Below are 13,595 nucleotides of genomic sequence, written 5' to 3'. Positions count from 1 at the left end.
TGATCTCACATGGATTAAAAAAAGTCTGATTCAGACAACAGGACAATGGTTGGACATTTAACATTGAGGCTAAGTTCTTTGAACAAAACAGCTTTTCAATATTTGATTTAGATCATTTAAAGATAAAAAGAATACTGTTCTATGGCTATTCGCAATGAAGCCAGTAAAGTCTTAGTAAATGGTATGAACACTGATTCCTAAAACTTCCCCACTACACAGCTTTGCATGAGTCCCTGATCCTCAAATTGTCAGATACAAGAAACAGCTGTTAATGAGTCCTCTAGTCCACAGGTTGATCACTAATGGTACTTTAAATTAGTTAATACGATAGTGTACAATTTTTATTTTAGAATCAATAAACCTCAGGATTTTCCATTTTTTTAAATGCTAAGTTAAAAGACAAAAAAGTTTTTGCCTACCAGACCTACAAAAATTTATAAGATTGATTAAAAACATCCAATATTGGTAAGGATGTGATTTAAAAAAAGAAAAAAAAGTTTTCTCAGACCACTGCTTGTATGAGCATGTATGTACCAACTTTTTGGAGAGCAATTTCACAATATATAACCAAATTGAAAACATGCATAATCTTTGACCCAGAAATTCCACCTCTAGGAATTTATCCTCATTACCTGCTATCATACCAATACACAAAAACTTATCTATAAGTATTATCAATTATATTAGAAAAAAACTAAAAAATAAATGTCCATTAATAAAATATCAGTTAATGAAAATGATACATCGACTAAGGTTAGTCAATATTTAACTGGCAGGGAAAAGGATCCATCTATATTACTAAGTAAAAACACAGAACCAGCACAGAGATGTGCCTACTTTTACCTTAAAAATTAAGGTAACTTTCATGAAAGAATGCTAGATGGATATATATCAAACAGTTAAAACAGTTAGCTTTGGGGTACAACACTGAAGGGCTCTTTTGCTTTTTATTTTATAAACTTTTTTTGTTTTTACTATTAGTGTATTATTTCTTTAACCAGGAGAAAAAGTAGCTCAAGAATTTCAAAGGCAGATATATTTTTCATTGGTTTCCTATCAAAAACAGCATCATTCGTCCCAAAAATCCTGGTAAGGGGTGTGATTTTGTATTTAATAAAGAAATGGAAATTAACAGCCTACCAACCCTTTTGGCCCAGAAAGTGGGCTGAAAGGTGAAAAACAGTGGATTATATACCACTGAAGAAAGGTAAAAGAGAAAAAGTGTTATTTTTTCCCCACCTGAAAATTACTCAATTTTCTAAATACAAGTTGTAATTTATTTTCTGCTCCAAATCTTCGGGGAGGGCAGGGGGGAAACTATCCTCTAAATCTCTACAACACAAAGATAAAAAATGACCAAAATACTCCACTTAAATAAAAAGAAGAACTATTATGTAGCTCAACTTGCCAAAAAAAAAAAAAAATCAGAAAGTATCATCATTTATTTAGGATCTACCTAGTATATAGCATTATACTGTGTATTAAAACTCCATAGAATTTAACTTCAGAAATTTCCTGACCTTATAGATACTAACAACAGTATTTATATATACTACTGGCAGATGCTAACAACTGCTCTGGAAGACAGGAAAAGTTGGTAAAGAACATGTCAATTCTGAAACTCCTCAGTTTTTGCGACATGTACATTTTAGAAGTTATTCCTATCTCCCCATCCCTTACTACATCTTTTCTCATTAAAATGGGGGATTATGAATTATACCTATGCCTAGCCTCCTGCTACCATTCACTAAAAGTGAGGCATATCTTTAAAAACATATCCTAGGGGCGCCTGGGTGGCTCAGTGGCTTAGCCTCTGCCTTCGGTTCAGGTCATGATCTCAGGGTCCTGGGATCAAGCCCACATCGGGCTCTCTGCTCAGCGGGGAGTATGCTTCCCTCTCTCTGCCTGCCTCTCTGCCTACTTGTGATCTCTGTCTGTCAAATAAATAAATAAAATCTTAAAAAATATATATATATCCTAAACAGGCTACATACCAGTTCTGCTGTAGTAAAACTGGGAAGAGGTCTACCAGCAGGAATAACTAATGATGCTATATAGAAAACAAAATAAACATTATACATTTGTTACAATTTACCAGTTTAATCAAACTGCTAAGTATAGCTTGTTTTAAAAAAATGTTTTCCATCACTAACATGTCTGACCATGGTGAGTTCTAAACCTCCTAACTGCAAGTGAGGTAAATGAATTTAACTATATTTTTTCCCAAAAAACTTCAGATAAAGACTTTATAACTAACCTGTTTTAAGTACCAAAAGAAAATATTTGTTATCAAGTATACCATAGTATAGAAATCCACAAGAAAATACCTAGGTTATTTTTATTGAGTCAATGTAGCACTAAATCTCCATTACAACTTCTCACAGAGGAGAAAAGGTAGTATTTATTCAAGTAGCACATTTCCAAAAGACTATATTATTGAGCAAAAAAAATGTAACCCAACATAAACCATTCTAAATTTTATAGGCTCAAAAGAATTTCCCATTCATTCATTTCAGGAAGAGTTATTTGTAATACTTTAGCCAGCACAACTACATAGTTTTAGGAATAAATGAATAACATGTCTCCACAAGTCTTTACATGAAACAAGTATGAGTACTAAGAAAAATAAAAGAGAACAAATTCCTAGGGGAAGACCACCTCAACCTGCATTAAAGTTGCAATCTCACATATCTTTTCTTTATTATCTACCAATTTTCTATGCTATCTCTTTGTTTTTAATATAGCTAAAACATTTGCCTAATGGTTGGAAATGGAAGCATTAAAAAATAAGTGTAAAAAACAAATAGTAACTATAGTAGAAAGACCTCAGGAGATCAACATAACCTTAAACTTTACCTCAAGGTCCATTTTACCTAGCTGAACACTACTGTTACACTATCATTTCACCTTTTAATAAAAAAAAGAATGTTTCAGCATGTTTATGGAGCACATATATATTAAATGTAATGTTTATTATGGTGTTTTTTCATGGACCACATTAAAGTGTCCCTAAGATTTGCTTCTGCCACTAGAATGACTCCATTATAAACAGCAAGTCACTCAGAAGAGCAAATATTTTTTTTAACTAACCATTCTTCCCACATTAGAATAACAGAAGTGAAGCTACAGAGATTGATGATTAATGAAGCAGAAAATTATTTTTATCCTCCGTTCATCTATGGCTTTGCTTAATAACAGGCATTCTTTTAGAAAGGCTAAATTAGAAAGAATTGGTGTGGCAGGAACACAAGGGTATTAGTCTTAATTAGCTGAAGTGAGCGAAGCTTAAGCTGGTACAGCTGAAGCCATTGCCTGAGAGGAAACAAAAATCTGTTAACGCGCTGTCTAAAGCAATTAACTGAATTTCTTGAGGAAAAATAGCAACAATTCCCCCTCTTTTAAATACCTTGCAATAAATCCTAAAGGATAATTCTCTAATCTTATATAAATCAAACAGAGCTATAAGAGAGTTTAAGAGTTCCTTTATAGTCATCAGAATAAAAGCATTGAACAGTTTTATAGTGAAGTTTCATGCAGCTCCTAGTTAATTTTGATACTAAATGCACCATTTACATACTTCCACAAATTATATATACCATTACATGTGCCTGAAACATGCTTTTTAAAATATTCAAGATGGTTTCAATACTCAATTAAGTTTTAACTGAATATGTGTCTTTTCTTAAACTAAAAGTGTTACAATTTTGGTCTTCATGTATGTATTCTAGAAATATTAAATTTCACAAACAATAGGCTTTACAATATAGAAAGAATTCAATCCCACAAATGTAATTTAAGAAGTGTAAATTAATAAAAGATGCTACATTGTGACATCTATAAGAGTATTTCTTTCTTACACACCAAGAAGTCTTTGATACATTAAGGCAGTTAATAACTTCACAATTCTTGGTCCTGCTTTAAACCATTCCAAATCTTAATATCCAAGTCACGTGACTCAAGAGGTGCAAAGACTGGTCAATATTCTTTTTGACTACTCATTAGCATATACACATCTCTGATAACCAAACTGAATATTCTACCTCAAATCACATCAAGAACCAACAGCACTGGGGCACCTGGGTGGCTCAGTTGGTTAAGCAGCTGCCTTCGGCTCAGGTCATGATCCTAGAGTCCCAGGATCTAGTCCCACATGGGCCTCCCTGCTCGGCGGGGGGTCTGATTCTCCCTCTGACCTCTCCCCTCTCGTGCTCTCTCCTCTCATTCTCTCTCTCAAATAAATAGATAAAATCTTAAAAAAAAAAAAATTTAAAAAAATAAAATAATAAAATAAAAAATAAAAAAAAGAACCAACAGCACAGCTGAAATTTTCACCAGATCTAAATTCAACAACAGTTGGACATGTAGTTTGTACCTGAAGGAGTCTGAACACTCAAAGATGAAAGCCATCACAAACTTCTCAAAATTCCTATTCTTCCCTTTCTTGCTCGTACAATGATAGTTTCATCAAAAAGACTATGTGACATGAAGACCAAATAGCACAGATTTGAATTGCTCTAGAAATAGGGCAATCATGGACAAAGTGAATCCCACTTCTCAGTTAACCCAGGACAGTCCTAGTTTACACCTATTATTCTGAGGTTATTATTAATGCAATCCCATTTCTCTCTGACAAGTGAATTACAGGCAAAAGACCCAGAAGAGCCACTGTGATATTCATGGAGAAAAAGTTGGAGAACTGACACTGCCCCACTTCAAGACTTACTAGAAAGCTGCAGTAATCAAGATAGTGTTACCTGGTGAAAGAATAGACAAACACATCAATGGAACAGAACAGAGAGCCAAGAAACTGACCCACATAACACAGTCACTTGATCTTTAACACAAAAGCTAAGGCAATACAATGGCACAAAGATAATCTCTTCAACAAATGTTTGAACTGGCTATCCAATGCAAAAAACATGAAACTAGACACAGACTTTATACCCTTCAAAAAAAAAAAAAAAAGACTAAAAGTAGATCAGAACTAAATGTAAAATGCAAAACTACAAAATTCCTAGAAGATAGAAGAAATTCCTAGAAGATAGAAGAAAATCTAGATGACCAGGAGTATGGCAATGACTTTTTAGATTCAACACCAAAGGTAGAACCCATGAAAGAAATAATTGATAAGCCAGGTTTAAGTTTTTATAAAACTTAAAACTCCTTTGAAAAAAAAAAATCAAGATGATATGAAAAGACATAGGTTGAGATGTGCTTTATAGGTGAACAATTAAATAAACTGGCACATCCAGACAATGGAATATCATTCAGTGTTGAAAAGAAATGAGTTATCAAGCCACAAAAAGATACGAAGGAATCCTAATACCGTATTACTAAGTAAAATAAGCCAATCTGAAAAGGCTAGATACTACATGATTGATTCCAACTATAGGACATTCTGAAAAAGGTAAAACAACGGAGACGATAAAAATATCAATGGTTGCCCTGATTTGGTATGGTAGGAAAGGATGAATAGGAGGAGTACAAAGGATTTCTAGGACAATAAAAATACTCTGTAAGATACTGTAATGATGGATACATGTCATTATAAATTTGCATAAACACATGGTACATGCAACACCAAGAGCAATAAGGTGACCTATGGACTTTGAGTGTTTATGATAGGTCAATGTAGGTTCATCAATTGTTAACAAATGTAACCCTCTGGTGGGGGATGTTAATAACTGAAGAGATGATGCATGATTGGGACAAGAGGTATAGGAGAAGTCTCTGTACCTTCTCTTAAATTTGTTGTGAATGTAAAGTTCTAAAAACATTGTCTTTTTTAAAAAGTGGATTACAAACTATATATAATCACCCCAAGAATAGAATAGCAGTTCTTAAATTGTACTTTGCAAACCCCCAGGGGTCCATGGGACCCTTTCAGGGTGTTCACAAGGTCAGACTATTTTTTTATAACACCAAGACAATAAATCTTTTTTTTTCATTTCTCACTATGCATTTTTTTCTTTTTTCTTATAGTGGAGAGCAATGATGAGTAAAAGTGAAGGCACTTTGGGGTGCCTCGGTGGCTCATTTGGTTAAGTCTCCAACTTTTTTTAAAGATTTTATTTTTAGAGAGAAACTGCATGTGCACGAGCTGGGTAAGGGGAAGAGGGAGAGAGACAATCTCAAGCAGACTGGCCACTGAGCACACAGCCTGACACAGGGCTCCATCCCAGGACCCCAAGATCGTGACCTGAGCCAAAGCCAAGAGTCGGAGGCTCAACCAACTGATCCACCCAGGGGCCCTTAGCATCTGACTCCTGATCTCAGCTCAGGTCCTGATCTCAAAGTCATTAGTTCAAGCCCTCCATTGGGCTGCATGCTGGGTGGGTGTAGAGCCTACTTTATTTAAAAAAAAAAAAAAAAAAAGGAAGGAAGGAAGGAAGGAAAGAAGGGAGGGAGGGAAGCAAGGGAGAGGAGGGAAGGTGGAGAAGAAGGAAGGGAGGGAGGGAGGGAGGAAGAGAGGAAGGAAAGGAAAGGGAAAGAGAGAGAGAGAAAGAGGCCATCTTAGCATGAATTAAAGCAGTATTACCAAACCTGCTAGTGGCCTCTTTATTTGTTCTCCATCACCACCCACTCACAGTAAAAAAGATAAACAACAGCAACAATAAAATAGTAACCATAAATGTAACCATAAAGAACTATTTTTATAAAATTTCAACCCTTGAGGATACTTTCTTTTAATATTCTGTGGATGAAATGGGAAGAACACAAAGCATTTCTGCAGCATACAGATACACAGGAAGTACATGGAAAAGGACTGGTGCTGTTATTTAAGCTGAGAGCTGATCTAGCCTCTCCTTTTTAAGAAACATTTTTACTTGAAAGAATAAGTGACACAAACTATGGTTATTCAGACATGGATATTTGGCAGTCATTTTTTTTTTAAATGAACCAAATGTGCCCGTCACTTCAAGGAAAACAAACTGACAGTATTTGTTTGGCAATGGTAAAATTCAAGCTTTCAACCAAAAATCTTAATTTTGTAAAACTTTATATCCACCACAGTGAGCTTGATAGCTTTCCAATTTTTCTGAAGAAATGTGTGGTGATATTAATAGCATTTTTTAATCTTGTATAATGAACAATGTGTCAAGTGCATAACTCAGTCAAACAGTATTTTCCAAATAACTAACTTATGTTACAAAATCACACACAGGTTAAGGAGTCATTCAAAGTGCAAGACACACCAGTGATCTTTAAACATTATACAAAGTCCACTGATAAAGTTTCAGATTCCACCTTGTAGCTAAACTCTCAGAAACTAACACTTGTTGAGTTTTAGTGTAGTATCAAGTTACCTGAAATTGCTATAAAAACACTCTTTTTCCAATTATACATCTGTGGAAGGCTAGATTTTCTTCATATACTTTAGCCAAAACTACGTGTCACAACGGACTGAATTTAGAAATAGATATGAGAATCCAGCTACCTTATATTAAGCCAGACATCTGAAGAGATTTGTAGAAAAGTAAAACAATGCCACTCCTCTCATTAAATACTTTTTGTTCTGGAAAAGTTACTTTTACCAAATATATGTTATTATGTTAACATATTAGCCAATTTTTGGAATTTATAAAACTTTTTTTTAAGTTTCTCAGTTTTAAACTTTTATATGGTAAATAGATACTTAACAACCCACATAAAGGGGCACCTGGGTGGCTCAGTGGGTAAAGCCTCTGCCTTTGGCTCCGGTCATGATCCCAGGGTCCTGGGATGGAGCCCCACATCGGGCTCTCTGCTCAGCAGGGAGCCTGCTTCCCTTCCTCTCTCTCTGCCTACTTGTGATCTCTGTCAGTCAAATTAATAAAAATAAAATCTTTAAAAAGAAAAAAAAAACCCACATAAAGTAAGCTCTTCAAGGTCCTCCATTTTTAGGAGTGTAAAGGGGTCCTGAGACCAAAAAAAAGTTGACAACTGAAAATACAGGAAATTATTAAGCAAATGGATAATAGAGTCAAAGAAAATATGATAGAGCAATAAGCTTTAAAGATGGAACAAAGGCAAATGACTTACTCCATTGTAGATTTAATTTGAACTTGTTATCAAGAGATAAAAAGGTTGTAGAAGTAAGTTAGTTTAGATTATTTTAATCAGGCTTTTAAAAGCCTACAATGAGAAGATATAATTAAGAAGTACTTCAATTTTATGAGGCTATTTACTTCAAGATTCTTATTCTAGGGAACCTAGAAATGAAGAGGGATAAAAACAAGGCTTGTAATGATTTTTAAAGGATGTGTACTTCCTCCTAAGCCTTTTCATTATAAATGATGTAGAAAAGAATAAAAACTGTCTTGTTTAAATGTAATTATTTCTATTATTCTAACTTCCAAGAAAGAGAATAGGAATACAGTGCGGAATGAAAGCCAGCTAGACATATTAGTTGCAAGACTATTTTGTGATTTAAATCACTGGTAATATTACCATCTTGCGGCAAAAACAAGTATTGCAGTTTTGAATAACAAAGAACCTGAGAAGTGTTAACTGCTTTTGATAAAAAACAGTCTAATCTTTCATCCCTCCACACTGGCCACCCTCTAAGTCACTCCTAGGTTAAAAAAAAAAAAAAAGAAAAGAATGAAAATCTTTAAAGTTCTTCAATAAAGAAAATAATGTTATTTAAATAGAGAAATAAAAGGGATGACCTAAAAAAAAAAAGTTAAAAACAAAAGCATAATCAAAACTATAGAAACTGAGGTAAAATGTTTCAAAGTGTCAACTTAGTAATTAAAACTGCTGTGGCTAACAGAGTAAAGTTATACTTTAGAAGCATAACATTAAATAAAAGTTACATCTGGGAATTCAATATTCATTGTTAACTTATTTCATTTTTAAGTTATAATTGCTGCCACACTTAAATTCTCTCGTTTTATAATAAACAAGATACTAGCCTCCTTACTATTTTCTCTTCACCTTGTCCCACGTGATTTTCCTTTGAATTTTCCCAAGTGTGCAATGAACAACCTAGTTATTACTGACAATCCAATCCAAAATCTAATCCAAAATCTACCCTCACTTCTGGCAGACATCAATCTAATTCAACTAAACAAAATAAAACCTGTATGTATGTGTGTGTTGCATGCAGATATACAGACAACACACACACATACATTAGGATAGTATAAAAATTTTAAGAATCAGAAAAGAAGGAATAAAGGCTAGAAAGATAAAACAGTATCATTTATCTTAGCCATTTTTTTCCAGTTTAAATTGATACACATAATATGGAAAATTATTTCCCTCAAAAGCAAAGGTTTCAAGTCCAAGAAATGAAGAAAAGCACACAGGGTTAATTTCTAGCCATAATATATAATACCCAAAACAGTGAAGTAGCCTGAATAATCTCCATATTCTTGTTAACTCTCTACTTTGCTTCCAGTACAATAGCAGATTTATAATATATACAACAAGCAAGAGAAAGATAAAGAATGCACAAGCATGCAACCACCCATCTTTCCCACTGCTTTTTCCAGCAATGGTGGCTCAGTTACTCCTTGACACAACCCAATCAAATTCTCTGAAATAACTAGTGGGTATTCCCAATAGCCCACAAGTGATGTAACTTGTTCCTCTGAAGCAACAATTGGTCATCTTTGTGGACTTCAGTATTTTCAAAAGCTGGCTTGAATAACCTAATTTTGTTACCCATAATTACAAGATGATGGTTTATTGTGTTCATTTAATAGTAATGGTTTTGAGATCCAAGCCCCCTCACCTTAAGAACATTACCCTAATATAAAACCACCACCAATGAGAATGTGTTCTGAAGACCAAAGTAGTACTAATTTACTAACTGTATCCAACCTGTTGATGACTGCAATGTTTGGTGCAAGCTGTTTGGCAATGGAAGGGTGAACACAGGTGAATGGGCACTATTTCTGAAGAAATCTTCCGTTGCTTTAGACTGCAAAATCTTTGTTTCCCAGAGCTGCAGAGAAAAAAATGTTAAAAAAAAAAAAAAAAAAAAGTTAGGGTATTTAGGTCTTTAACTTTTTTTTTTTTTTAAGATTTTTATTTATTTATTTGACAGAGAGAGAGAGATTGCAAGTAGGCAGAGAGGCAGGCAGAGGGAGAGAGGGGGAAGCAGGCTCCCCGCTGAGCAGAGAGCCCGATGCGGGGCTCGATCCCAGGCCCCTGGGATCACGACCTGAACCGAAGGCAGAGCCTTTAACCCACTGAGCCATCCAGGCGCCCCTAGGTCTTTAACTTTTTAACGTCAGCTGATGGCACAACGAATGGGTAAGCATTAAACTATAATTGAGGGGTTAAAACTAAAATTTATAAGCTTTTTAAGAAGAAAGAACAAAAAGGGTAACTTGCATTGTCTACAAACCTGCTTCAAGTCTTTTAGAACTTGTTCTTCTATACCTTCTTCAGCGAATAGATCCCGCACTCCTTCAATTACATCTTCAATTATAGATCTGTAGAGTTTAGGCTACAAAAAAGCAATTGTTAACATTTTAAACTATCAAGAAGGTATTCAGTTTACATGCAGTGTATTCTTTCTTATGGTTTAAAGAAAAACCACCATAAAGATTCTTACTAAATGCAATCTACTTCCAGTATAGTCTTAGCTGTTCATAAATTGTGTTAGCTTCTGACCCATAGTCTCAGGCTGGCTGACAAGGCTGACTTAAAGAACTACAATCAAATATGAACTAATAATTCATCAAGATGGTAGGTTACAATTAAGTCACTTGGTTTTTGTCAGAATTTAACCTTCTCCCTTTTATTTTTATTATTTAAATTCAATTAACATATAATGTATTATTAGTTTTAGAGGGAGAGGTCAGTGATTCATCAGTCGATTATAATACCCAGCGCTCATTACATCACGTGCCCTCCTTAATGTCCATCATCAAGTTATCCCATCTCCCACCCCTCCCTTCCAGCAACCCTCATTTTGTTTCCTGTGATTAAGAGTCTCTTTCTGACTTCATCTTGTTTTATTTTTTTCCTCTCTTCTGCTATATCCTGTTTTGTTTCTTAAATTCCACACGAGTGAGATCATATGATAATTCTCTGACTGATTTATTTCGCTTAGCATAAATTCATTTAAGGCAGGTGGAAACGAACCTACTGTCTTCAACTTATTTTCTCAAATCAGCCAAAGGAGTTTTTAGAGTTCACTATATTACTTTCACATATATGAATAAATTGCAAGCTGTAAGACTGAGACAAGTACTTACAATAGAGTAACCAAAGACTATCCCACTTCCAAAATACCTGTAGTCCAAAAAAATATTCTGAACCACTGTCAAGTGAAAGTACAAGTGCACCAAAATGGATTCCTAACAGAACCTAAACAAGACATGAATGAACTATACCTTTCCACAAGATTTGGCAATAAAAATTGTGGCATTCTAGGACTGCTTTTTCACACTACCCAGAGAGTATTTAGTACTCTCTAAATACTCCCGCTCACATCAAGAATAGTTAGGTTTAAAATTAATGCCCATAAAGATCCCAGGTAAGCTTATAAATAGGCCAACCAGTACCATGTTATTCACAGGCATATCCATTAAGATTAAGTGCCCTAGATTAGATGCTTCTTCTCAAACAGTTTACCCCGATAAAGGCATACTAAAGTGATACTTTGGTGTTCATCCCAGCTAGTTTGATCACTTTTACTGCAAGAAGAAAACACTCCTAGGGTTAAAAACTTCCTTAAGATCTACCCTCAGAGAGTGCCTGGGTGGCTCAGTTGGTTAAGCAACTGCCTTTGGCTCAGGTCATGATCCCAGAGACCTGGGATTGAGTCCCACATCGGTCCCCCAGCTCCAGGGGGAGTCTGCTTCTCCCTCCACCTTCTCCTCTCTCATATAAATAAATAAAATCTTTTTTAAAAAAAATCTGCCCTCAGAGTATAAGAGCAGCTGTCAAAAACAAACCATTAGAACACAATTTTTAAAAAGCAAAATAAGTATTGAACATACTTTCTCTTCTGGAACTAAGATTAGCCTTTATATTCTCCCTAATACCTTTATCAGAACAATGTATAGTCCAGGAAATCCATCTTAACCTCTTCTCTATTTAAAAGAAAACTCACACAACCCTCCACAGAGTTCACCATCAGATAAAAGGGTACACATGGTAAACTTATATTCAAGCCTGAGTATTTTACGTATCTTAAAATACATTAGCATCAAAAAATGGATACACAATGAAAATAATGTGTCTCTAAAAATGGACCCTTTTATGCTGCATATATATACATGGAACCCATAAAATAATAGACCGGGACAAGCACACTGCCTTTCACCAAATACCACGTTTGTTCAGGTGAACTGAAAATAAAGGTGAATCCTTGTTTTTCTCTTTAATTCAGCTTTTTAAAAATTGATAGAGCGTTTCACAAGTGCCATTTAGCCTGTCAATTCTCACTGTAAGGGTAGGAGATCAAGGTTTGTGTTTAATTCCAATGGCGTACTTAAGCATTCAGGATGGGAAATGCGGGGTAGAAGAGAACTCAAAAAATACGCCCGGGGTAACAAGAAATACCACATCACTTATTACTTCAGGTAAATAATAGAGCTCAGAATCAACAATGGCCACACCAGAAGTAAGAATTAGAGTAAGAGTACAACTGAACTCGGGAATTTTCTCAAGACACAGGAAACTGGAGGGCTACCGCGAGCTCCAGCTCTAACCACCTCTTCCAGACAGCCTCAGTGCCAGTGAGAACGGAGGGGAGGAGGAGGCAGCGGTTCCTTCAGCAGGCGGATTCCAACTTCCGGCTGAGCTACTACTGGCCCTCACCGGCTTCCTCCAAAGCGGAAGCGAACAGCCAGGGCCACTTAGAGTGACGGTTTCTGAACGGCTGTGAAGGGCCAGGAAGGGAAAGCGTGTGTAGAGGCCTGGGCTGCCGAGATCCCTGGACCAGACCTCCCTCCACATAGACCACGGGCCCACAGGCCCGGCCGGTCCTCCTTACCACGGGGTTGACACAGGCCATGATGGCGGCTCCGGCACCTCTCTCCTCGCGCCTGCGCAGCACGCGGTGCCCCACTGAACTCTCGCTGCTCACTATGAACGCCGGCACGGCACGTAGTCTGCGCAACCACGCAGAGACTCTGGGGGCGGGGCAGGGAGGAGAGAAAGGCTAGTGGGCTGCTTTGAGCAGGGTGCCGCGGAATGAGGGTATGCGTGAGCAAAGAAGCCCGCTAAAATGGGCTGGTTAACGGTGATCTAAACAGCTGTGGACCATTCAGCCGACCCCTGAAGCACCTTTATTTACTCAGTCTGTGAAATAAAGACTGAGAAAACAGGGGAGATGCGATGCAGTGGTAGATTCCAGTTCCCCTTCAGCTTGGAAGGGGATTGAGCCAGGAAAGTGGAGAGACTAGCGGCTTCTGTCCTCTCCTTCTACCAATTTTCACCCCTCCCCCTCCACCCCGCGCACAGCTGAACTCTAGTAAAAATACAACAAAAGCCAAACTCTTCTAAGATTGATTCTCAAAGCATAGGGCAGCAAATCAGCATCATCTGGGAACCTGTTAAAAACACAAATTATTGAGCCCACCCCAGACCTACCTACCAGAAACTCTAGGGATGGGGCCCAGCATTCCGTAATTTCAGCATGCTCTCCA

General features: G+C 36.4%; 1 protein-coding gene across 2 annotated transcripts in view; it reads right to left on the bottom strand.

The window, feature by feature from the left end:
• The window catches only part of GTF2A1L (general transcription factor IIA subunit 1 like), a gene marked incomplete at both ends in the record, with an annotated part of 48,976 nt that extends 36,015 nt beyond the window's left edge, over positions 1–12,961 (bottom strand). The window contains 4 exons of one of the 2 annotated variants that reach the window (XM_080812849.1): positions 1,995–2,050; positions 9,811–9,934; positions 10,340–10,441; positions 12,941–12,961. In XM_080812849.1, the coding sequence (XP_080668975.1) occupies positions 1,995–2,050; positions 9,811–9,934; positions 10,340–10,441; positions 12,941–12,961 (303 nt within the window). The remainder of the gene's footprint in view (positions 1–1,994; positions 2,051–9,810; positions 9,935–10,339; positions 10,442–12,940) is intronic. The other variant, XM_080812850.1, reaches the window with a different exon arrangement.
• Positions 12,962–13,595: the final 634 nt, after the last annotated feature.

Source organism: Martes martes, assembly GCF_963455335.1.
Source record: "Martes martes genome assembly, chromosome: 9".
NCBI lineage: Eukaryota > Metazoa > Chordata > Mammalia > Carnivora > Mustelidae > Martes > Martes martes.
Note: the sequence above shows the minus strand (reverse complement) of the source record. Positions and strands in the feature narration are given on the sequence as shown.